The sequence below is a fragment of the Lepisosteus platostomus genome, chromosome 7 (genome assembly GCF_059453375.1).
Source record: "Lepisosteus platostomus isolate fLepPlt1 chromosome 7, fLepPlt1.hap1, whole genome shotgun sequence".
NCBI classification, from domain to species: domain Eukaryota; kingdom Metazoa; phylum Chordata; class Actinopteri; order Semionotiformes; family Lepisosteidae; genus Lepisosteus; species Lepisosteus platostomus.
The window spans coordinates 213605-232336 of NC_142617.1; the positions used below are offsets into that span (position 1 = coordinate 213605).

The following is an 18732-nucleotide window of genomic DNA, read 5'->3' on the forward strand; positions in this document are numbered from 1 at the left end:
CTTTGTTCTGCTGCAACTATACCGTACCCGTGTCAACCAGGATCCTGAATTCTGACATCAACAGTGCTCTGTCCGTATTACCTATTCCACTCACATGAGCAGTGAGTCTGCAATCAATATTTTTTAATAGAGTTCACAGACCTTTTCAGGCTCCTATAAATACCACTTTCTAAATTTGCCTTAAAGAAATTATATTCACCCTGAGAAATATTAACTGAATCTTTGCTGAAAAACAAACACCACACCAAACCCACCCCACTGTAAAAAAATAAATACACCAATAATTATTTTTTTAGATATTCTTTTAAACATACTATTAAATGCCATGTTAAATACACAACAAATGTTTCCATTTCCTTAATTATATTTCTCATTTCCAGATTGTACAATACAAAACAATTCAACTACATCATCACATACAGATCGAGACAGGAGGAACATACAGTAGTTTTCTACAGAGTCAAGAGGAACACCGTTAACTACAGAGACAATGTGGAAATGGAGGACAGTGCAAAGGTTACAACATTAATACACATGGAAAGAACAAAGATGTTTATAGTTTTATGTATAGAGTTTATTTTTATAGAGCTTGTTAACCAAATTTGTTACCCAGCTGTGTTTTTATTGTTTCAAATCTTCTTGACTATTTTCACAATAAAATAAAAAGTACTTTATTCATCCCCAAGCTGATCAATTTAAGCCTGATGCAAAAAAGTGTGGGGTGACAAAACTTAACTTATAACTTATACGTTATAACGTGATATATAAGTGAGGAGACACATTATTTGTAAGTGTCTTTATTATGAATATTGGCACTTCAGTTTATGTAAATATTTACAACCCTGAAAGGCCAAATTAATAGAATAAATTCAATAGAAACCATCTTTCCACCAGTTTAAACTTATTAAACTTATTAAATATTTAAATTGTGTATTTTTATCATAAATGATACTATGTAACTTCTACCGCTGCACTATCGAGAGCGTCCTCACCAACGGGATCACCGTGTGGTATGGCAACACCTCTTCGCGAGAAAGAAAGGCACTGCAGAGACTGGTCAATATGGCCCAGAAGATCATCGGCTGCGGTCTCACCGAGATTAAACAGCTCTATGAGGACCGCTGCCGTGGTAGAATTCTGGCCATCACAGAGGACAGTCACCACCCCGGGCATGAGCTCTTCACCCCACTGCCCTCAGGCAAGAGATATAAGAGCATACGGACACTTACCACTAGATTCTTCAATAGCTTCTATCCACAAGCAGTGAGACTGGCGAACGCATTTAGCCATCCCCCTCGGACCACACCTACACCATCACCATCTACCTCATTGTAATTTATTTATTGTACGTCTCCAGTCATTGTTTACACGTCTGTATTGTTTACATTCAAACTGTCTGCATGTTTACTTGCACATTGTCTATTGTTTGTTTGTACATTGTCTTGATGCACTGTTTGCACTTTGTTTTGTTTTTTTTACACTTGTTTTACAATCGAGAGACTTTCTGTAAGTAAGAATTCCATTGTACCAGCACCGGTTACATATGGCAATAAAGTTCAAGTCAAGTCAAGTTAATGTAATGTTATGTACTTTTTATTCTTTTTGCAATTACGAAACAAAGAACAGGGCTTCAGTAATACTGAAAGTGCTGCATAATTCTGCCTAAATTAAAGCTGCCGTAAGCCACTTAATTTAGTCATAGTGACAGTTTTGTTTTTGGATAAAAGGATGGGATGGGTTAATCAAATGTTTGCATTTTCTTACATTTTTTCAGGTCATTAAAAATGTGATAAACACACTTCAAAAATACTGAACACTTCAAAAATGCCTTTTAACCCATCTCACCCATTAAACTTTTTTCTCAGTTTCGAGGGACTGCCTGCCAGTTTGGGATCTATAGCTTTATCCCGGAGTTGTTTCGAAAGCTAGTCTTCAAGGTTGAATCTTTGCTTGAAATGCACTACCTGCCTGAAGCACATTACAAATACAGATGTAGATACACATAAATTAATTAGGGTTTGCCACACTAAAAGGGTTTGAATACTTATAAAAGCTATGGGTTTTCCATTTAAGTAAACTTCATTTTTAGATTTTTTTTTTTGCTTTAAATGTATAGGTTGTATATAGAACGAATATTAATTGCTACTTCTAAGTGTCATGACTACAGTGCAGGAAGATCTGAATACTTTTGCAAGACACTATGTACTGTATGTGAAGAGTTTCAGTTAAGAGTAATACTACACACATGTAGTGCACTGCAAATTAATAGAAGAATCTCAATCACAAAATTAAAAAAATTGTGGTATAAAGTATTTGGAAAAATGCCTTTCACTTTTTGTCACAAAATTGTGATGCTGATAGAAATACATAACATACAATACTCTTGTAAACAGCAGTAATGAAAACTTAATTTCTAATGTTTCAGCAATAAACCTTAGTCTTAACAATAATAAACCTTTATAATAAACTAAGCTAAGAACAATTTAAAACAGCAAACATGAGTTAAAACTTTTTCTGAAAAAGCTAAAACTAAATTTTAAACCTAAAGTATTGATTACTAAGACTACAATCAGAATTTAATATTATCCATTATAAACATTCTAAATGAAAGCTCATATTAAATTCACATAAAACTACATTCATGCAATTCCCCATGTTAATCTTATAAACTAGAAAAAATACAGCAATAACATGACATCATCAAATACGTAGCATCTGTTAAAATTTAATTTGATTTTTGTAGTTCAGACTGTCAAAACTCACATGGATGAGTTTTCTGCGCTACAGACTAGGCAGATGAGATGAATCTAGTTAGTTGAGCCTCTCCCTGCCCCCTGCCCAAGTACCCACTACCCAGCATCTGCATCTCAACATAGTCTTGTTTCTATATTGTAATGAAGACTCCTGGTTCTGTGCCAGCTGTGTGGAGAATGACAGGCTGGAGAGTTTCATTACAGTGGGGCGTGCTAATCATGAGAAAGAAAGAATGATTTGTTATTTATTTTAACTGATTACTGTAAGTCTGTGATTACTGTTGTTTCTTTTAGTGGACCTGGTTAAATATGCGCTGAACCCTCCAGAATATCAAAACCCTACTCTATACATAAAAGTACTTACCACAGGCACTTTAGAAGATCAATGTTCTTTGTGAGCTGAACTAGTATTAAATAAAAGACGATGAATTTAAAGAAATTAGTAGGCCATATGAAAAATACATTATCCAACTAAAAAACTGTCATGGTCTAGAACAGGAGATAAGAATTTTAAAATAATGACATTTTTGCAGGAAAAATAATCTGCAGATCTACATATTAAAATAAGCAATGACAGCGCACTGTAGTTGCACATTAAAAAAATGTAGAGTTGAGGACACAGTTTGCCTTTGTGCCTTTTTTAAAATGTGTTACATCAAGGCATTGTTAAGAGTCCATTGATATTAGTCCTGGCACCAGTGTGAGCACAAACATTTCGTAAAAAAATACATACACTTTATGTTGCTGAGAAATTAAAAATGTAGAATTAAATGAAACATAATACAGTAACCTGAAAATGTATAGCTTTAATGCAACAGCTTTAATGGTACATTTAGCTCACTTTTTAAATAGGCCTGTTATTTCAAGACTTTCTTTTTGTTTTAGATTCTTATTATGATTCAAAGTTGGAGTTCACGGCAAAGGAATTTGGCTTACCGAAGATGTTCTTCTAGTTTTACATGCCTGCAATCTGATTTTCATTTTTCTTTCAGAAATATATTAACCACAATGAACTCAGTAACCCCTATACAAACAAGACAGCATGTGGTTTACAGATGAATGTGACTTGCTAGGCTTTCCTTAAATTAAAACAGAACTAATATCTACAATTGTGAACAGTCATGATGTCTTTCAAGCTTCAAGCATGTTAACTACCATTAAATACTATAGTAAAGCAACCTGTATCAATAAGGTTGTTATAGCTTAAGAATTTCTTTGTCTTCATAATATGAAAGCCATGATTTACCAAAAAAGGTCTCTCTTATTAAACTATGAATTAGATATTTGAAGAATGGATGTTAGTTATAAGGAACAATAAATCAGAATCAGTAACTGAAGTCTGATTCAGTTTTACCTATAATGCAATTGACTGTCTTCAGAACTGAAATGATTTTTAGTGAGAAACATATCTTTTTTTAAATCCCAAGAACATTAATTGAGCCCTCACAAAAATAAACTGATGTACTGTACTGACATATAACTGTGATAGTACCTTAATTACACTGACATTATCCAAATATAAATAATGTTGCTGCTTCTGTAAGAAAAATGCAGATACTGTACTGTTTTAAAATGTTGACAAGGAAGAGTTTTTTAATACAAAGAAGTTTCAATTTAATAATGAAAATGCAGAAACCTGTACAATCACATCATCTTCAACAACCACTTATCCAATTCAGGATCACATTGGACACAAGGCAGGATACACCCTGCATGGGACACCTGTCCATTGCATAGCACACACACAGAGACATGCACACCCTGACACTGGGGCCACTTTTACAAAAGCCAATTCAGCTGTCAGTATGTCTTTGGAATCTGGGAGGAAACTGCAGTACCCAGAGGAAACCCATGTGAATGTGCAGAGAGCTTTATAAAAAATTACTGACAGAGGTTGCTGCCTGTTTGGCAGTTTGTTGTTCATTTTCCTAGAGGTACTTTAGTACAATGTAGCATTTTTGCTTCTATGATCAATTCTATCAGATTCTCAGAGATCACATTATCCTTTTCCCCACATTTAACAGTTGTCATCCAAATGTAAATTTATCCTTAGTTTACTCTGTTTTAATAATGGATCAAGTAACATTTTGTAACTTTAGGCCTTCTGTGTTTTAAAGCTCCTTCCTGACATTTTATTTTTGGCAAGAGGATTTATAATTCCCTGAGTAAAGGAAGGATTTTAAGTACAATCTAGACTGCAGACAGAAAGGGCATCTTTATACAAAGGGTGATGGACAGGTAATGTCATGAATTCCCACACTCATACTGGATTTTGTGGTTTAAGTATCAGTGCAGTGAAACCCACATCCTTGCTGTGTTTGCTGAAATATTTACACAACAGTACAAAAAGACCTGGACTCAATTAACCAAGTGTGGCTTACTCGGCAATAACCTAAAGAAGCTTTGTTCTTCATAGCTTTCTTAGCTCTTGCTGTGAGTTTGAGCAATATCTCAAACCGATTGGGTTTCACACTCTTGTGATGTGGTTCACGAAGTATAACTTGGTCTGTGTTGCTTTGCCCCCCTTGTGTGAACACCTCTAAACCTTAACCATCAACACTTACATAAATGTTTAGCAGGGGAAAGGTCATAACAAGGGAATCTGTTATCCAGAAATCAAAGGCTTTATCTAAGATATAGTACCGTGCCTTTTGGACATCCATATGCAAAAAGTGATTTAAACGTCAGGGGCTTTTCTTGCATTCTACAATAGAGATGCACTCTTCCAAGCACAAACACTGTGTTTTGTGTGCTGACTCTTTAATTGGTAAGTTCAAGTCATTGTTGGCACTGGAAGTCAAAGCAACCTTTCAGACCTATCCTGGCCTTACCATCTACAGTGGCAAATCTTCCCTGGAAGAGTTTATATATTGTGATCATACTTCCATACTGTCTTAATTGTTTTGAGCTTTTTAGTGTTTTTTGAAACAGAATACTGTTAGTAATGAACATAAAAATATTCCATCTGAAGTAGTTATGTCACTGACTTAGGAAAGATAGCTGTTTTTGTGGGATAGCATTTGAAGAAAACTGAAGTTTTAGTATGAAATGGTCCCAACAGAATCAACAACTCCTGATTCTACTCAACATCTTTTCTATTTTTTCCATGGAGAATACGTCTACCCCTCAGCTGTTTCTGTTTCATGGACATGGTTCTTAATGCTGCACATAAGAATTAACCCCAACAGTAAAATGTTAGTCATTTCCATAGCGGCACAGGTGACAGTCACATTTATACATTTCTGAATATTTCTACCATTTTCACTATTTATTATTGACTATAGTCATTTGAAAGTCACAAATGTTAATTTTTGTGAAGGAAATTAATCTGGGTTTGTGGCTCACTAGTATGGCAGAACACAAAAACAAGGTGACTTTCTTTAGCGTCGATATGGGATAACACAAACAAAGGGCTCCTGACTGACAGCTGAATGTTTCACATTCCTGTATTAAAGTGACAAAAGGTTTCATAGACATTACCTGATACCAAGCAATTCATTGTGCAGCCTGTATCTTCTTATAATAAACACTAAGTGGCTAAAGAGAACAGACATTGTAGTTTTTTTTAATTACTCTCCAAAGCTTTTCAGCAATGGGATTGCTTGCCTCTTCACTAATATCGTTTTAATTAAAACCGAGAGCTCTACTGCCCAGGGATTGAACGGCTCTGCTCTTGGCAGTAAGGGTGGAATAATCAATACAAACCATCACTGCAATACTGGGATAAGAAAACGAGAGGAGAAAGAAACTAACTGAATACAGCAAAAAAAAAACTTTGTGACAAAGAATAAAGGGCATGGGGTTTCTCTGGATCATAAAATAAAGACCTATTGAATGCTTGAAGTGTAATCAATGGCGGACCTGCATAGTGCCATCTTTTTTTTACGAAAAGGTGAAAGCACCTTTGGCAGTCTCCGAGAGTTTTTTCAAATGGCCAAAAATAAACTTTTAGAGTGAATAATTGCAATATTTTAACAGATGGCGCCTGGAAGTGTAATGTTGCAGTGTAAGCTTCATTATTGCTTCTCTACACAAATTCGTTGACCGCTGAACACAAATTTGAAAATAACCACCCCTAAATTAACTAAACAAAACTCTGACAGTACTCTTGCTACTGTTGTTCATCATTTTAATCAGCAGGATTTCTCAGCTCATAGAAGAAGATGGAAACCTCAGCTCAGCTCCATGTTGAAAATGTAGACGCAGCAGAGTAGAGTAGAAAATGCAGGAAATGTTTTGGAAATACAAGATGAAAAGAAAAACAAAAAATTATCATCAGGCCAAAAGAGCCATAAATAAAATTTTATTCTTTCAGGTCATTCACAAGCCACATTGCGCCCTGGCACAATGCCACAGCACCTAACACTTTCCATTGAACTGTAGTTGTCTGTTCAGCAGGGACCCCATCTAGATATAAAGCCATTGATAAATCTTGAGGGTTTTTTCCATTTGAAATAAAAACATGATAATACTGAAACAGATTGGTGGCAGAGCAGCAGCCTCTTTCTTTTCATTTGCACATGGAAAAACCCTTCAACCCGTCTACAGAAAGCTGGAGCAGCATGCACCGGATCACTCAGTCACTGGACTCTGGTTTCAGCTTGTTCAGTCCTGTTGCAGTTGCCTTAAAAACAATAAGTGTAACAATAATAATAATAATAGTAAAACCTATAGCAGCCAAAAGAAACTGAAAAGCAACCCTTGGTTAAAGGAAGGCGTGGGTTAAAAGAGAGGTCCGTGGATGAGTGTTTTGGGCAGGTGGTGCTGCTCATCTCCCATCAGCAGGTATCCGACTCAGGGAGGACATGACACGGCTGAATCGCTCACACAGTTCAAGAGTGGAGTAGGAGGGCAGCTTTGGTGGCTCACGGAAGCTCCTGATCTCAGTGGAGCAGTCCAACAGCTTGGGGAGGAAGTCCGTGAGCTTCTCCTGGAGGCTGGCTGTGAAGGACAGCAAGAAGTGTCAGAAAGCAACAATGTTCCTAAGCACTTCTTCGCAAACTGATGCTGCTGTTGGGCAAGTGCCCCAAGACTGACTTACAAACATAGTGCCACTTTAACAGCTTGACGAAGTACACTTACAATCCCGTGCTTTATTAAAATCACCTCCACTCTCCCACTGCTCCACTCTCCACAGGTATAGTCTCTAAGACATTCCAGTAATTCAATCTATGTTATCCTAACTTTAAAACTTCAACAGACAACAATATGCTATAACATTTACAGTATATAGGAGTTTGTTTTCAGTGAGGTGAGGTGGCACATGTTCTTCAAGGGAAATCACACATTTCCACTGGGAAAGTCTATTAATGTTACTGGTAGTTCCCAACATTTTACCCAGTAAATGTACAATAAAAGTGCAGCAGTAAATGAGGCTTCAATCTGCTTTTCCAAAAGAGCAGCTCAGGATTTTTATGCTGAAAGGACTTACGCTCCATCTCCTGGCCCAGGTAGGAACACCAGCGGTTTCTCATGTCTTCCACAGCCACCATGTCCCTCTCCTCCTGCTCATTCACCAGCAGCAGGGGAATGCACGGCACCACCAGCTCATTCATGATGCTCAGGCCGCTGTTCACCTCCTGCTCATCCCCAGACTCAAACAGCACTGCTGCATGTTCATTCAGCTTCTGCAAATCAGGGGGTTTTTCACTCTTCTACAGGACTACCGCAACGTACACGACCTTAACACACATGCACTCAACCCTATGTCATGTACAGAAAACATGCAACTAAACTGCTCTACTACATTTGTTCCTTGCCTCTGGAATTCTGCTCTTGTAATGATGCATTTCATTTAGTAATTGGACCCTGCACCTTGAAAATCCTATTTAACATAACAGAACAAAATGTTATGTTAATTTATGGGCTAATTCAGCCACAGGTCACCAGAACTCTCCTGTGGGGATCTGGTCAAAAAACAGGTCAGTAAAAGTTCAAAACATCATAGGTAAGAACTGAAAAGTGCTTATTAACAAGCCTTTGACACCTTGCTCACCTGATACCTATCTCTTTCATAAATACTTATTTTACAAGACCTCTGATGTCACTGTTCCACACCTTTCATCAGCAATTAATCTGCAAACTCTACCTCCAATTTTAACCCATGACAATGTGTCCCAGCCTTTCAAAACACTGAACACAGGATCACTCTACACACAGCCCACATCTCCTATCAACAGCACTGTGCCTGTAAAGAGGGACTGGGAAAGAAGCCATTGTCTGTGCAAATTATGCTCAAAGCTATAGTATGGTTCAATGTATGAATGTTTAAAAAATTCAAAAGCAGTATTTGTTTTAACAGTAATGCATCTAATTTTGCAGCAATAAACTACAGTACTAACAGTTTTTCCAATGCTTGAATAAATATACTACAGTACCCTAGTAATGCACCATGTTATTTAAAAATTTAATATGAAATTTCTGAAATACGCTTTTTCAGCCCCATTGGTGCCACCTTAACAGGTTGGCAACCCATGCCAGGAAATATGGACTGAATAGAAGATATTATTTTTCAATGAGGCACTTCCATGGCACTTATGTTGGACTCACCAGTAGACACTCTCTCCTGTAATGTGCTATCAGCTCCTCATCGTGGCCTCTGTAGGGACCTTTTGATAGTAGCTCTTTATTGTACTGATAGGAGTAGATCAGATACATCAAGGCTTCCACGTAGCTAAAAAGATAAAAATCCAGGCTTTACAAAACAGTGAATGAAATTATACAAGTGACAGTTATTACAGCATTAAAATGCAGATGACCAAGAACCCTTTCAAAATGAGTAGCAAAAGTTTTTATTGCATTTGTATAGTATTTAGTCAACAAACAGCTTGATGAACAGAGCCATGACAGAATCATATAGAGACCTTCATGCAGGTAGTGGCCAATAATTGTTTAGATTTATAAAGTGGACTTCAATTTGCTTTATATGTTTTTGCTTTATATGTTTGGGTTGTTTGGCACCAGTTATGTGATGTGTCACTGAACTGACTTGTGCAGAGCTCCACTGCGTCATATCACCCCTGCATCTGCCAAAGACACCAAACCATCAGTGGTCACATACCTGTCACCTCTCTTTTAGAAAATATTTTTATTTTATATTAATCAATATCCAATAACCAGAACCAATATCATTCTTTAGTTCTGCCGGTTATAATATAAGATTGATGCCTTAGGAAAATAAAGAACAATTTAAAATGTCCTCTACAGCAATTGGTGATAGTGAGCTAAGGAATATTAAAACTCAGCAACTATGGTACAAAAAGATCTAGGAGAAGCTTAAATAGACCTTTAGACCAAAGGAAACTGTCTATATAATTCATGCCCGTGAAAGGGGAATCTAATTCTTAATATTGTAGCCTAGACAGAAGCAAACTTGGAGGATTAGTTTAAAGGGACACAAAGGTGCCTAAGGTGACAGCTATTGATTTAAGACCTGAGTGATTTGATTTTTATTGTATAGAAGGTACGTAACTAGACAGTGTTGCCTAGGCCTTGATAAAATTGCCCTTCATTACAGTAGTGTGATAGCATAACAGAGAAGAGTGCTAAACAAAGCCTTCATATTCATCATCTCAGGCTGTTCCTGAAGAGCTCTTTACAGTGGCCTGTTCTCACTATCTGTTGCCTTGCAGTACAGATCAGTAAACCACAGAAATTCCAACGATCCTCCAAAAATCTGTGCTATGCTAACAATTTGTGTGCTCTTTGGGGAAAAAATCAGAAAATTAAAAAAAAAGTTCCTAAAACAATTTCATGAGACAAGATGTACATATGCACTTAAAAGGTATATCCTAGGCTGAAACTCTGGGACAAGTTACGGAAACAAAATGTCTTCAAATTTCCAACACTCCTATATATGGGGGATACAAAAAAATGGCAATTTATTCAATGTCACATTCAGCCTCCCAGAAAGGATGTATTTAGCTCCTGTTTAAATGGTGATGCCAGATTTTTGTTACAGCCAAACAAACCTTTTGTGCAATGTGACATTACAATCTATGCATATGATGCATTTCTTCTGGGTACAAATACTAGTAGCCCATCTAACGATGCACAATTCATTAATAATCTGATTTAAAAAAACAAATCTAATACAGCCACATGCCCTTCATCAGAACCTATATTCAGACAAGTGTCTTTTTATTAATACCTATTTATAAATATGTGCAGAACTTGAAAGCTGAGTGCATGACATATTTGCATTAAGCTGCTATAACAATAAAACAAAATAAACTCTTTCTGTTAATGTACTGTTAATTCACAATGGAACTTTTAATCAAAATCAGCTTCTAAAGATCATCCAATAAAATTTGTTTACAGAACAATACTTTTCCTCAGGGGCAAGATCTCACAAGATTTCCGTTCCAAAATGTCTGGAGCTCCCAAGAAATTTGTAAGTCTCAAAGCTGATGCTGCCACCTGCAGCTTATTATGGGAATGACAGGCTGAATATACCACCTAGATTTGCTATACATCATTTGGCCTCCATATTATTAAAAGTTTGGAGGACTAAAATGTCAGTCAGCAGCAGCAGCACAACCTATATACTTCCTGGAACAGAAAATGCTAACTATTTTTACTCTATGATTGTCTGAAACCTGTAAAAAAACTGAATATATTCATCACTTAAAATGCACACCAGCGGGCATGCTTACCAACTAGCAAACTTGTAATGTGCCAATTAACACCTGCAAAACTGAATTACTGGAAGGGTGTGCTTCAAATTCAAGGCATGAAGCACAGGGAGAAGTCCTACACAGCAGTAAAGAGTAAAATAACAAAGAAAAGCATAATCAATGAATATTTATTATATTAAATTTGAAATTTGACAGCCCTGGTAAAATAACAAGTGTCCCTAGCATGTAGATGGGGCATCAGGGGGCAGACTCACCACTTCTTCTGAAACAGCTCCAGGCCAATCATGAGATAAATGGTTGTTTCCCGGAAGTTGCGGTAGTCCTGGTGCCACATCTACAAAAGACAAAAAGATGTTCCAATGACTTGAAAACCTGTTGTATATTACACACACTACGGCTTAAGAAGAAATAACAATAATCTGCTCAGCTGATTTCTTTTAAAAACTGGATTTTTTTAAAATAGTTTAAAGCTAAGCTACTAGATTTGAAATGTTCTGTATGTCTGTGAAACAGAGAATAAACAGCATCTCCAGTTTGAAATGAAAATAATGTGCCTTACCTAAACTGCAAATAAAGTACTGCTTATTAAAGCTGTTCTAAAGACAAAAATACATTCAGAACACTACTGCTGAAGGTTCTTGTAGGTATTTGTGTATCTTATGTTGGTAGTCATACGAATCAATTTACAAACCACATTTAAGAAAATGACCAGTGAAAAATATTGATATTCAAATGATTAAATAGGAGTTTGTTTGTAGAGGAAATAAACAGGTAAGCATTAACTGTGCATTTCCAAAGACTTTATACCACTGCTCTGTGTAAAGCAATATAACGTCACACAAGGGTTTGAAAAAAGTAATTAGATACAGTATTCACTTTATTTCAATATCTTTTCTCATTTTGTTTAACATAAATAATAAGTACTTGTAAGCATATAGAACATTTACACCAGGAGAAATAAACCACAACTTAGGGTGCCTATTTTTATTTTAAAAATGCTGACCTCGTATTCTTCCATATTCACTTCATCGGGCTTTATAAGTTCTAGTTTTGCACGTGCAACTTTCATGATGTTCTTACATCTGAAAGAAAAACAAAAACATTAGGGCTAAAGCACTGGGAATAATAGAAGCCTGCGGGGAAGGCAGTACCACTTAGCTTACATTTGACCATTTTAATCATACTTTGGAAAAGAAAACATGATTAAGCAAGTTCCTTAGAGGGCCTAATTTAGCATCACCTCCCAGATCAATGACAATACCCTGTCCTTAAAATAATGGAATGAAAAATACATGGACATAAATATGGACAAAGTTAAAGAGTGACTTATCTTGGCAAGAGAATATAGAACAGGCAGTTCTTAATTCATATCAGACTGCCTGTTCTTTCTAAGAATTATATGCTCAGAAAGAAAGATACTGCTAACTGCCAATATAGATAGATAGATAATACTTTATTAATCCCGTAGGGAAATTGATGTGAATATTCAACTATACTTTCTAAAGTTCACAATTGCGGTGAAAGACTTAAAATGTTCATCTAAGAATAGTTTTTTTCTACACACACTGGGGCTTTTCAAATGTAGCCCAAAGTATTGAGACACAAGTTATTATTTATTTGTTCTAATAGGTACATTAGCTATAAATAGCTATTGGTAAGCACATGCAAATGAAAGTCTTAAAGAGTTTGAGTTACAGCTGGACATTACTGAGAGACCACATAAGAGTCAAAGTCACCGAATGCTTTTCAGAGCAAAGCCGGGTAAATTCTGACCCACACACTTGGATGAAGTAGAACACAAATCAGTCTTTAATATGAATACTATGTGGAAGGTTAAACAAAAAGTACAAAACGTCATACCTCCATGGGACATTCTCTTGTTTTCATTAATTATCCAATGCACTTATTTTATTTGAAAAAATTGAAAAAACTCCTTAAAGCTACAAATATGATACAACACACTTGGAAGCCATCATCTGAAACAAAGTGGAGCTCTCCATTTCAGATCCTCACCAGGTGAGCCTGCACGTGCAGATGGGATTCCTCTTAAGCAAACAGTCTGTGTGCAGTTTTCCCCTCCACAAACACATCCTCAGAGTCACCCAACGGGTTTTAGCTTTCATTTAACTCATATATCCACTTCTTTTAACAATATGGCAGCTAGCGCTGCTCCTTGTTAGCAATCAGCAGAACACCATTAACACGGGTTTACTGTGAAGTAACATCCAGCAGCATCACAGGCCAAAGAAAACCTTCTAACGGCTAAATTGGTTGAATTTTTTTATATATAAAAAGATATTAAAATGAAAGTTGTTAGCGAGCAATATGAATAAGCCTACACCAACTGAACTTGCAAAAAAGCATTATTCCGGATGACTGTACCTCTCGTCAAAGCCCAGGTTGCGGTCTGCAAACTGTTTGAGGAGGGTCCTCTCCATGATCTTCTTGGGGGCCTGGTTCTGGATGAAGTAGACAATGATGTGTCGCAGCCGATAATCATCCTCCGGTGGCGTGTCCTCCTGTGCAAACCGCAGCAGGCGGGCGTATTCCAATTTGATCGCCTGCGGGGAATAAACTGCCGTCATCTTGAATTTTCCACCACAAAGCAAAGTCAGAGGTCATTCCCTGCTTCCAGAATGACCCTGTTTTAGGTAAGGGGCTCTGCAATTCTTGTCAGTGAAGATCATCAATAGAGTTTCACTTGAACATAGTTTCTGTTTCCAATTACAATTTCTGTTCCTTAGCCAGAGCCCAAGCAGCAGACTTTATTAGGTCTGTTTCTATTTGTCTGGCTTATTATTTAATTAGTATTTAAATGCAGTATTAAATGACCAGTAAATTCACTGAAAGAATTATTCTTCTTTTCTGTGGAATATGCAAAAAAGGCCTTACTATCCCAACCCAAATCATAATTATAAAGAAGCGGTTCTTTTGCAACACTGTGGTTTATATCTTTAAACCAAACATTGCAAAGGTATTTACTTTTATTAACAAAAAGCACATTGTAATTGCTGTGACACGTGTTACTATTTAAGTGTTGTAATAGAGACTTAAACCTTGAGGGGTTCACAGAGACCAATCACTGGAAACAGTGTACAGATGTAGTGCACATGCTCCATCATCACACAACGCAAGTGCTCTGAAGCTTCTGAGAGTCTGGAGCAGTTCAGCTTCCCACACACACAAGAGCCTGTCTGGGCATGAGGCAAGATGCCTTTGACAAAAAACAACAACGGTTGCTTTGTATCTTCAAAACTGTATGAAGAATCATAAATAACAGGTTCATTTCAATACCTGAAACAAAAATGAAAAAGCAGACACACATGCATGGCTCTATAATCAAAGACAAAGCAAGAGTTTCCCTTGAGGAGATCACATACCCCTTCTCCTCTCACACACCTGAGCCAAGGCGAAGGCCGACCAGTGCAGACATCTGTCCACCTACGTGCATAATGTCACACATGATGCCATGGATGTGGAGAGCTGCAGCAGTGAAATCCTTCTCTATGACACCATAGCTATACAGGTTACAAGACTTACACTTGGCCACATGGTTTTTTGCACTCCAAGGTGCTATTTTGGTTTACGCCCATTTGAGATGAAATTTCCAATTGTTGATTCCACCTCTTCTTGAATATTGAAATCTCTTGCCCAAATAAAATCTTAGCCAACACTTTTTTTTGGCATATCAGGGTTGAATGTTTTTCTTTTTGTAGCCTACAATGCTTCCTGAATGCCAACTTCTTTCTCACATACAGTCTGAAGCAATTTATAATCAAAACTGATAATAAAAGTAGTAAAAGCTCTCTAACCCACTTACCCCCGATCCAGCACCAGTATCTTTGGTTGATTCGTGCTTGTCAGACGAAGGAGACAGTTCGAAAACCCACCCAAAACCATAGGACAGCGAGCCAACAAAGATTAATTGTCCCAGTGGACAAGACATGACATTGTCCAAATCCTACCAGCAGGAACAGGTAATATCACTGCAATGTGATTGTCTACCAGCAGGTCTGCAGCTTTCAGGACGACACACTCACTGCACAGGTGGCCCTACTCGGTGACACAGGCAGGGTTTTCTAGCAACATGCAGCATGTGATTCCATCTTTATGTGCTTGTTGCTGTACAGCAAAAAATTTAATGTCAGTAACGCAAATAACCTGTAATTAATTTTCTGCCGGGGAAAAGCATTTAGAAGTAATTCGATAACGATAATTATCCCGATATAATTTTCCTCGATATAATTTTAACAAAAGTTCAATAAATGTTCGATATATATGTTTATGCTTTGCGCATGATATGCGCATACGCACAAAATACTGCGCGAGGGCGGGTGCGTGTTGCAGACCGGGCAGCTAACAGATTTGTTTAATGTATCTGCTGTTTGGAAAGTATTTGTTGTGTTCTTAAAATAAAGAGTTGTTTAATTTACCAATTAACTGTCTGGTTTCTTCAACTTTCACTCAGGAGAAAAAAATCGGCCTTTAAACTTGAAAGAAATAATGATTTGACATTTATTGCGATAATTATCAATATCGACTGATACAAAAATTTTTATCGTGGTAATGTTTTTGGCCATATCGCCCAGCCCTATTTAGAAGCATGTGATAAGTGACGTCCCAAGAAAATTCTTAAATTTTTCAAAATATATGATTTATTTACTGAAACTGAGGACCATCAGTTTACCATGAATTGCCATTAAATATCAAGCACAACATTACTGTTTCAACACTGCCCAGAAAACTGGTTCTTACAAAAATAACAATGTGGGTATCAAAATTATTTGTATATCTTCAGGTTACCAGTCCCTACACATGGTAACAGAAATTACTTCAATTGCATTTTAAAGAACTACCTCTAGATTCTAATATTTACTCACTTTTGAACACAAACACATCTCATACATACATCTTTGTGCAGCAATTCAGAAAAACAATCCTTAATTCTCCACTTTAATTAAGTCATTAAATAACAACAAAATCAAAACAGCTTGTCTGCATTAAAATCCTATACACACTTGCTTGCTTACACCATGCAACTTCACTTGTGCAGATTGTCTATACTACTTTCGACAAGTGCCAAGTGCCACAAGACATGTGCCCCAAAATCTGTCAAGGTATGATGAGGTAAAATAAAAAGGTAACAAGCAGAACAGACTGCAACATGCTCCTGTGACAGCCTTGGTTCGCTTTGCATGCATTTATTTGGTGAGATGACTGACAGAACAAGTTAAAAGATACTAAACCTCAAAGCAGCCAGGCTAATCCTAGTTTTCACACCTGTCTTCATCAGATGTCACAATATTTTTTTTTGTTCTTGAAACCGGGCTTCAGAGATTATTTTAAAAAACCATATAGGAAATTGGAAAAGAAAAGTATATCAACACATGCCGAAACTGAAAACAGAATGCATCTGAATCATGCAGCAAAAGAAAAGCAAAAGTCTGCAAAGGAATGGAAAGAAAATGAAAAAGAATGACATGTACCTTGAAGAATGCAGCTTCAGGGCCACACCTGTCATACACACTCCTGGCTTTGCCAATGGCCATAATGATACCCTGCATGGTTGGAGTGAGCATGGCCTGCCCAGGGAGGGAAGTTTGTTACAATATAACTAGGGTACACTGCTTCTCACACATCAGCTGTTTAAATCAGGGGTGGGGAACCTTTTTTTTGCCAAGGGCCATTTGGATATTTATAACATCATTCGCGGGCCATACAAAATTATCAATTTAAAAATTAGCCTGTTATATTTGGTCAAACATTTAATTAACTCACCCCTAATGTGATAGTGAAAGTGGCTTGTTGTGATTCCAAACTGAAGAGCATTGATTTTATCCAGACGCATTTGGCCTCCCAATTTATTGAGTTTAACATGTTTTGAGCTGTAATGACGCTCCAGATTGGCTTTTTTCATTACTGCTAACGCATCGCCACAAACTAGGCACACAGGTTTGCCTTTGACTTCAACCACTTAAGTTTTAATAACTATCCAGTGTGTGTCACCAGCGACGCGATTATTTTGCTTTGATCGCTGTTCTAATCCTGCATCTTGGATTTGGAACACGTCCAACTTTGGTATCATCGACTCTTGAGGTCTTTTCTGTGTACTGTAATTTCCTTAATCTTCATCTGAGATTCAGTTTTTGCGAGGATTGTTGATTGTGGACGTGTGGATAAAGGTTGGATTGGAGTTATCGACTGTGTCGACAAACAAGTCGACAACATCGTCGTCAATCATTGGAGGCAAGGTCATCAACGTCGCGAGGAATCATCTCATCGCATCTCGTCTCATCATCACCGGATCGCCGTAGTTTCGCCACAGTGTGTTAACCCTTTCGCAACGTGTACGCTCCCAGCCTGCCTGGCACTGACTGTCCTCTGAGTCACCACAATACAGGCAGACAGGCTGCAGGCAGCCGACGAGAAGCATGCGTGTCTGTCCCGTCATGTACTCGTATGTGTCCTGTCTATCCTGTAATGGACGTTCCTTGCTTGTCCCTCAAAATTTATGTTATTATTATGATTCACTTAATATAAATGTATGTTGCTATGAAAAAAGCTCCTAGATTTATTGAATTTTGAGTCCCGCCTGCGGTTGCCTTGGCAGGGCCAGACCAAATGATTTCGCAGGCCTTATACGGCCTGGGGGCCGTACATTCCCCACCCCTGGTTTAAATTAACAGGCTCAAAGGGTACCTCAGAAAGTAGCACTTTATCAAAGCTCTCATGCACACTGAAGTGCAGAGGCATGAGCAAGAAGCAACTTTGATTTGGGCTTGAAGCAGCAAGAGTAATATTCCATCCACTCAACACTTCATTTAGTTTAGAGGAGATCGTCTTGTAATATAAAATACTAAGCAATCTTTAGCAAACTTTCAGGAAAATTGCTTTTTAAATAAATTGAGCACTGGGTTGTACCAATTCTTTTGTGTTGTGATCTACAAGTCTTCTTTGACAATATAATTCAGCTTTTCTGTACTGTAAGCACACGGTGTTTTCCTGCCTCACAGATTCTGCTCACTCCAAAGGATATACAGTGACCTCTGGAGGTGCTTCAGAGAATTCAGAAACTGGCACTCCAAATGTGAAGAATAAATGTGGAAATAATTTTCATATCCAAAAATGTAGTTCAGATGTAAGATGGCTCATGGTTCATTTAAAACAGCACTAAGAAAAAAACTGGCGTTCAAGAAGTGTCTTTTGGGTGTAAGGCAATATTACATATGTAGAAAAGCGTCTTGTAGTAAACCCTAAGGCAGTGGATTATTTTAATAATATTACAAAATATTCACCCAAAGAAGCTGACAGAAACTGTCTTAATAGTTGGACATTGTCAAAAC

The 18732-nt window shown here is 37.3% G+C and overlaps 1 protein-coding gene and 2 long non-coding RNA genes across 9 annotated transcripts in view; 1 reads left to right on the forward strand and 2 right to left on the reverse strand.

Annotated features, from left to right (window-relative positions):
* Positions 1-678, forward strand: part of LOC148657697 (uncharacterized) — a 28105-nt gene extending 27427 nt beyond the window's left edge. Inside the window, exon 3 of the long non-coding RNA XR_015939966.1 lies at positions 381-678. This is a non-coding gene — a long non-coding RNA (uncharacterized LOC148657697). The remainder of the gene's footprint in view (positions 1-380) is intronic.
* Positions 679-7022: 6344 nt separating this feature from the next.
* Positions 7023-18732, reverse strand: part of usp25 (ubiquitin specific peptidase 25) — a 34381-nt gene continuing 22671 nt past the window's right edge. For 4 of the 7 annotated variants that reach the window (XM_088638314.1, XM_088638311.1, XM_088638318.1 and 1 more), the window contains 7 exons: positions 16876-16971; positions 13772-13950; positions 12393-12471; positions 11644-11723; positions 9303-9426; positions 8185-8380; positions 7023-7694 (listed from right to left, as the gene is read on the reverse strand). In XM_088638314.1, coding sequence (XP_088494440.1) covers positions 7522-7694; positions 8185-8380; positions 9303-9426; positions 11644-11723; positions 12393-12471; positions 13772-13950; positions 16876-16971 — 927 coding nt within the window. In that variant the 3' untranslated portion in view covers positions 7023-7521. The remainder of the gene's footprint in view (positions 7695-8184; positions 8381-9302; positions 9427-11643; positions 11724-12392; positions 12472-13771; positions 13951-16875; positions 16972-18732) is intronic. The other 3 variants (XM_088638313.1, XM_088638315.1, XM_088638316.1) reach the window with 1 other exon arrangement.
* On the reverse strand, positions 14630-16868 carry LOC148657699 (uncharacterized). The gene is made up of 2 exons (XR_015939968.1): positions 14940-16868; positions 14630-14830 (listed from the first exon to the last, which is right to left on the reverse strand). It is a non-coding gene; the product is annotated as an uncharacterized LOC148657699 (long non-coding RNA).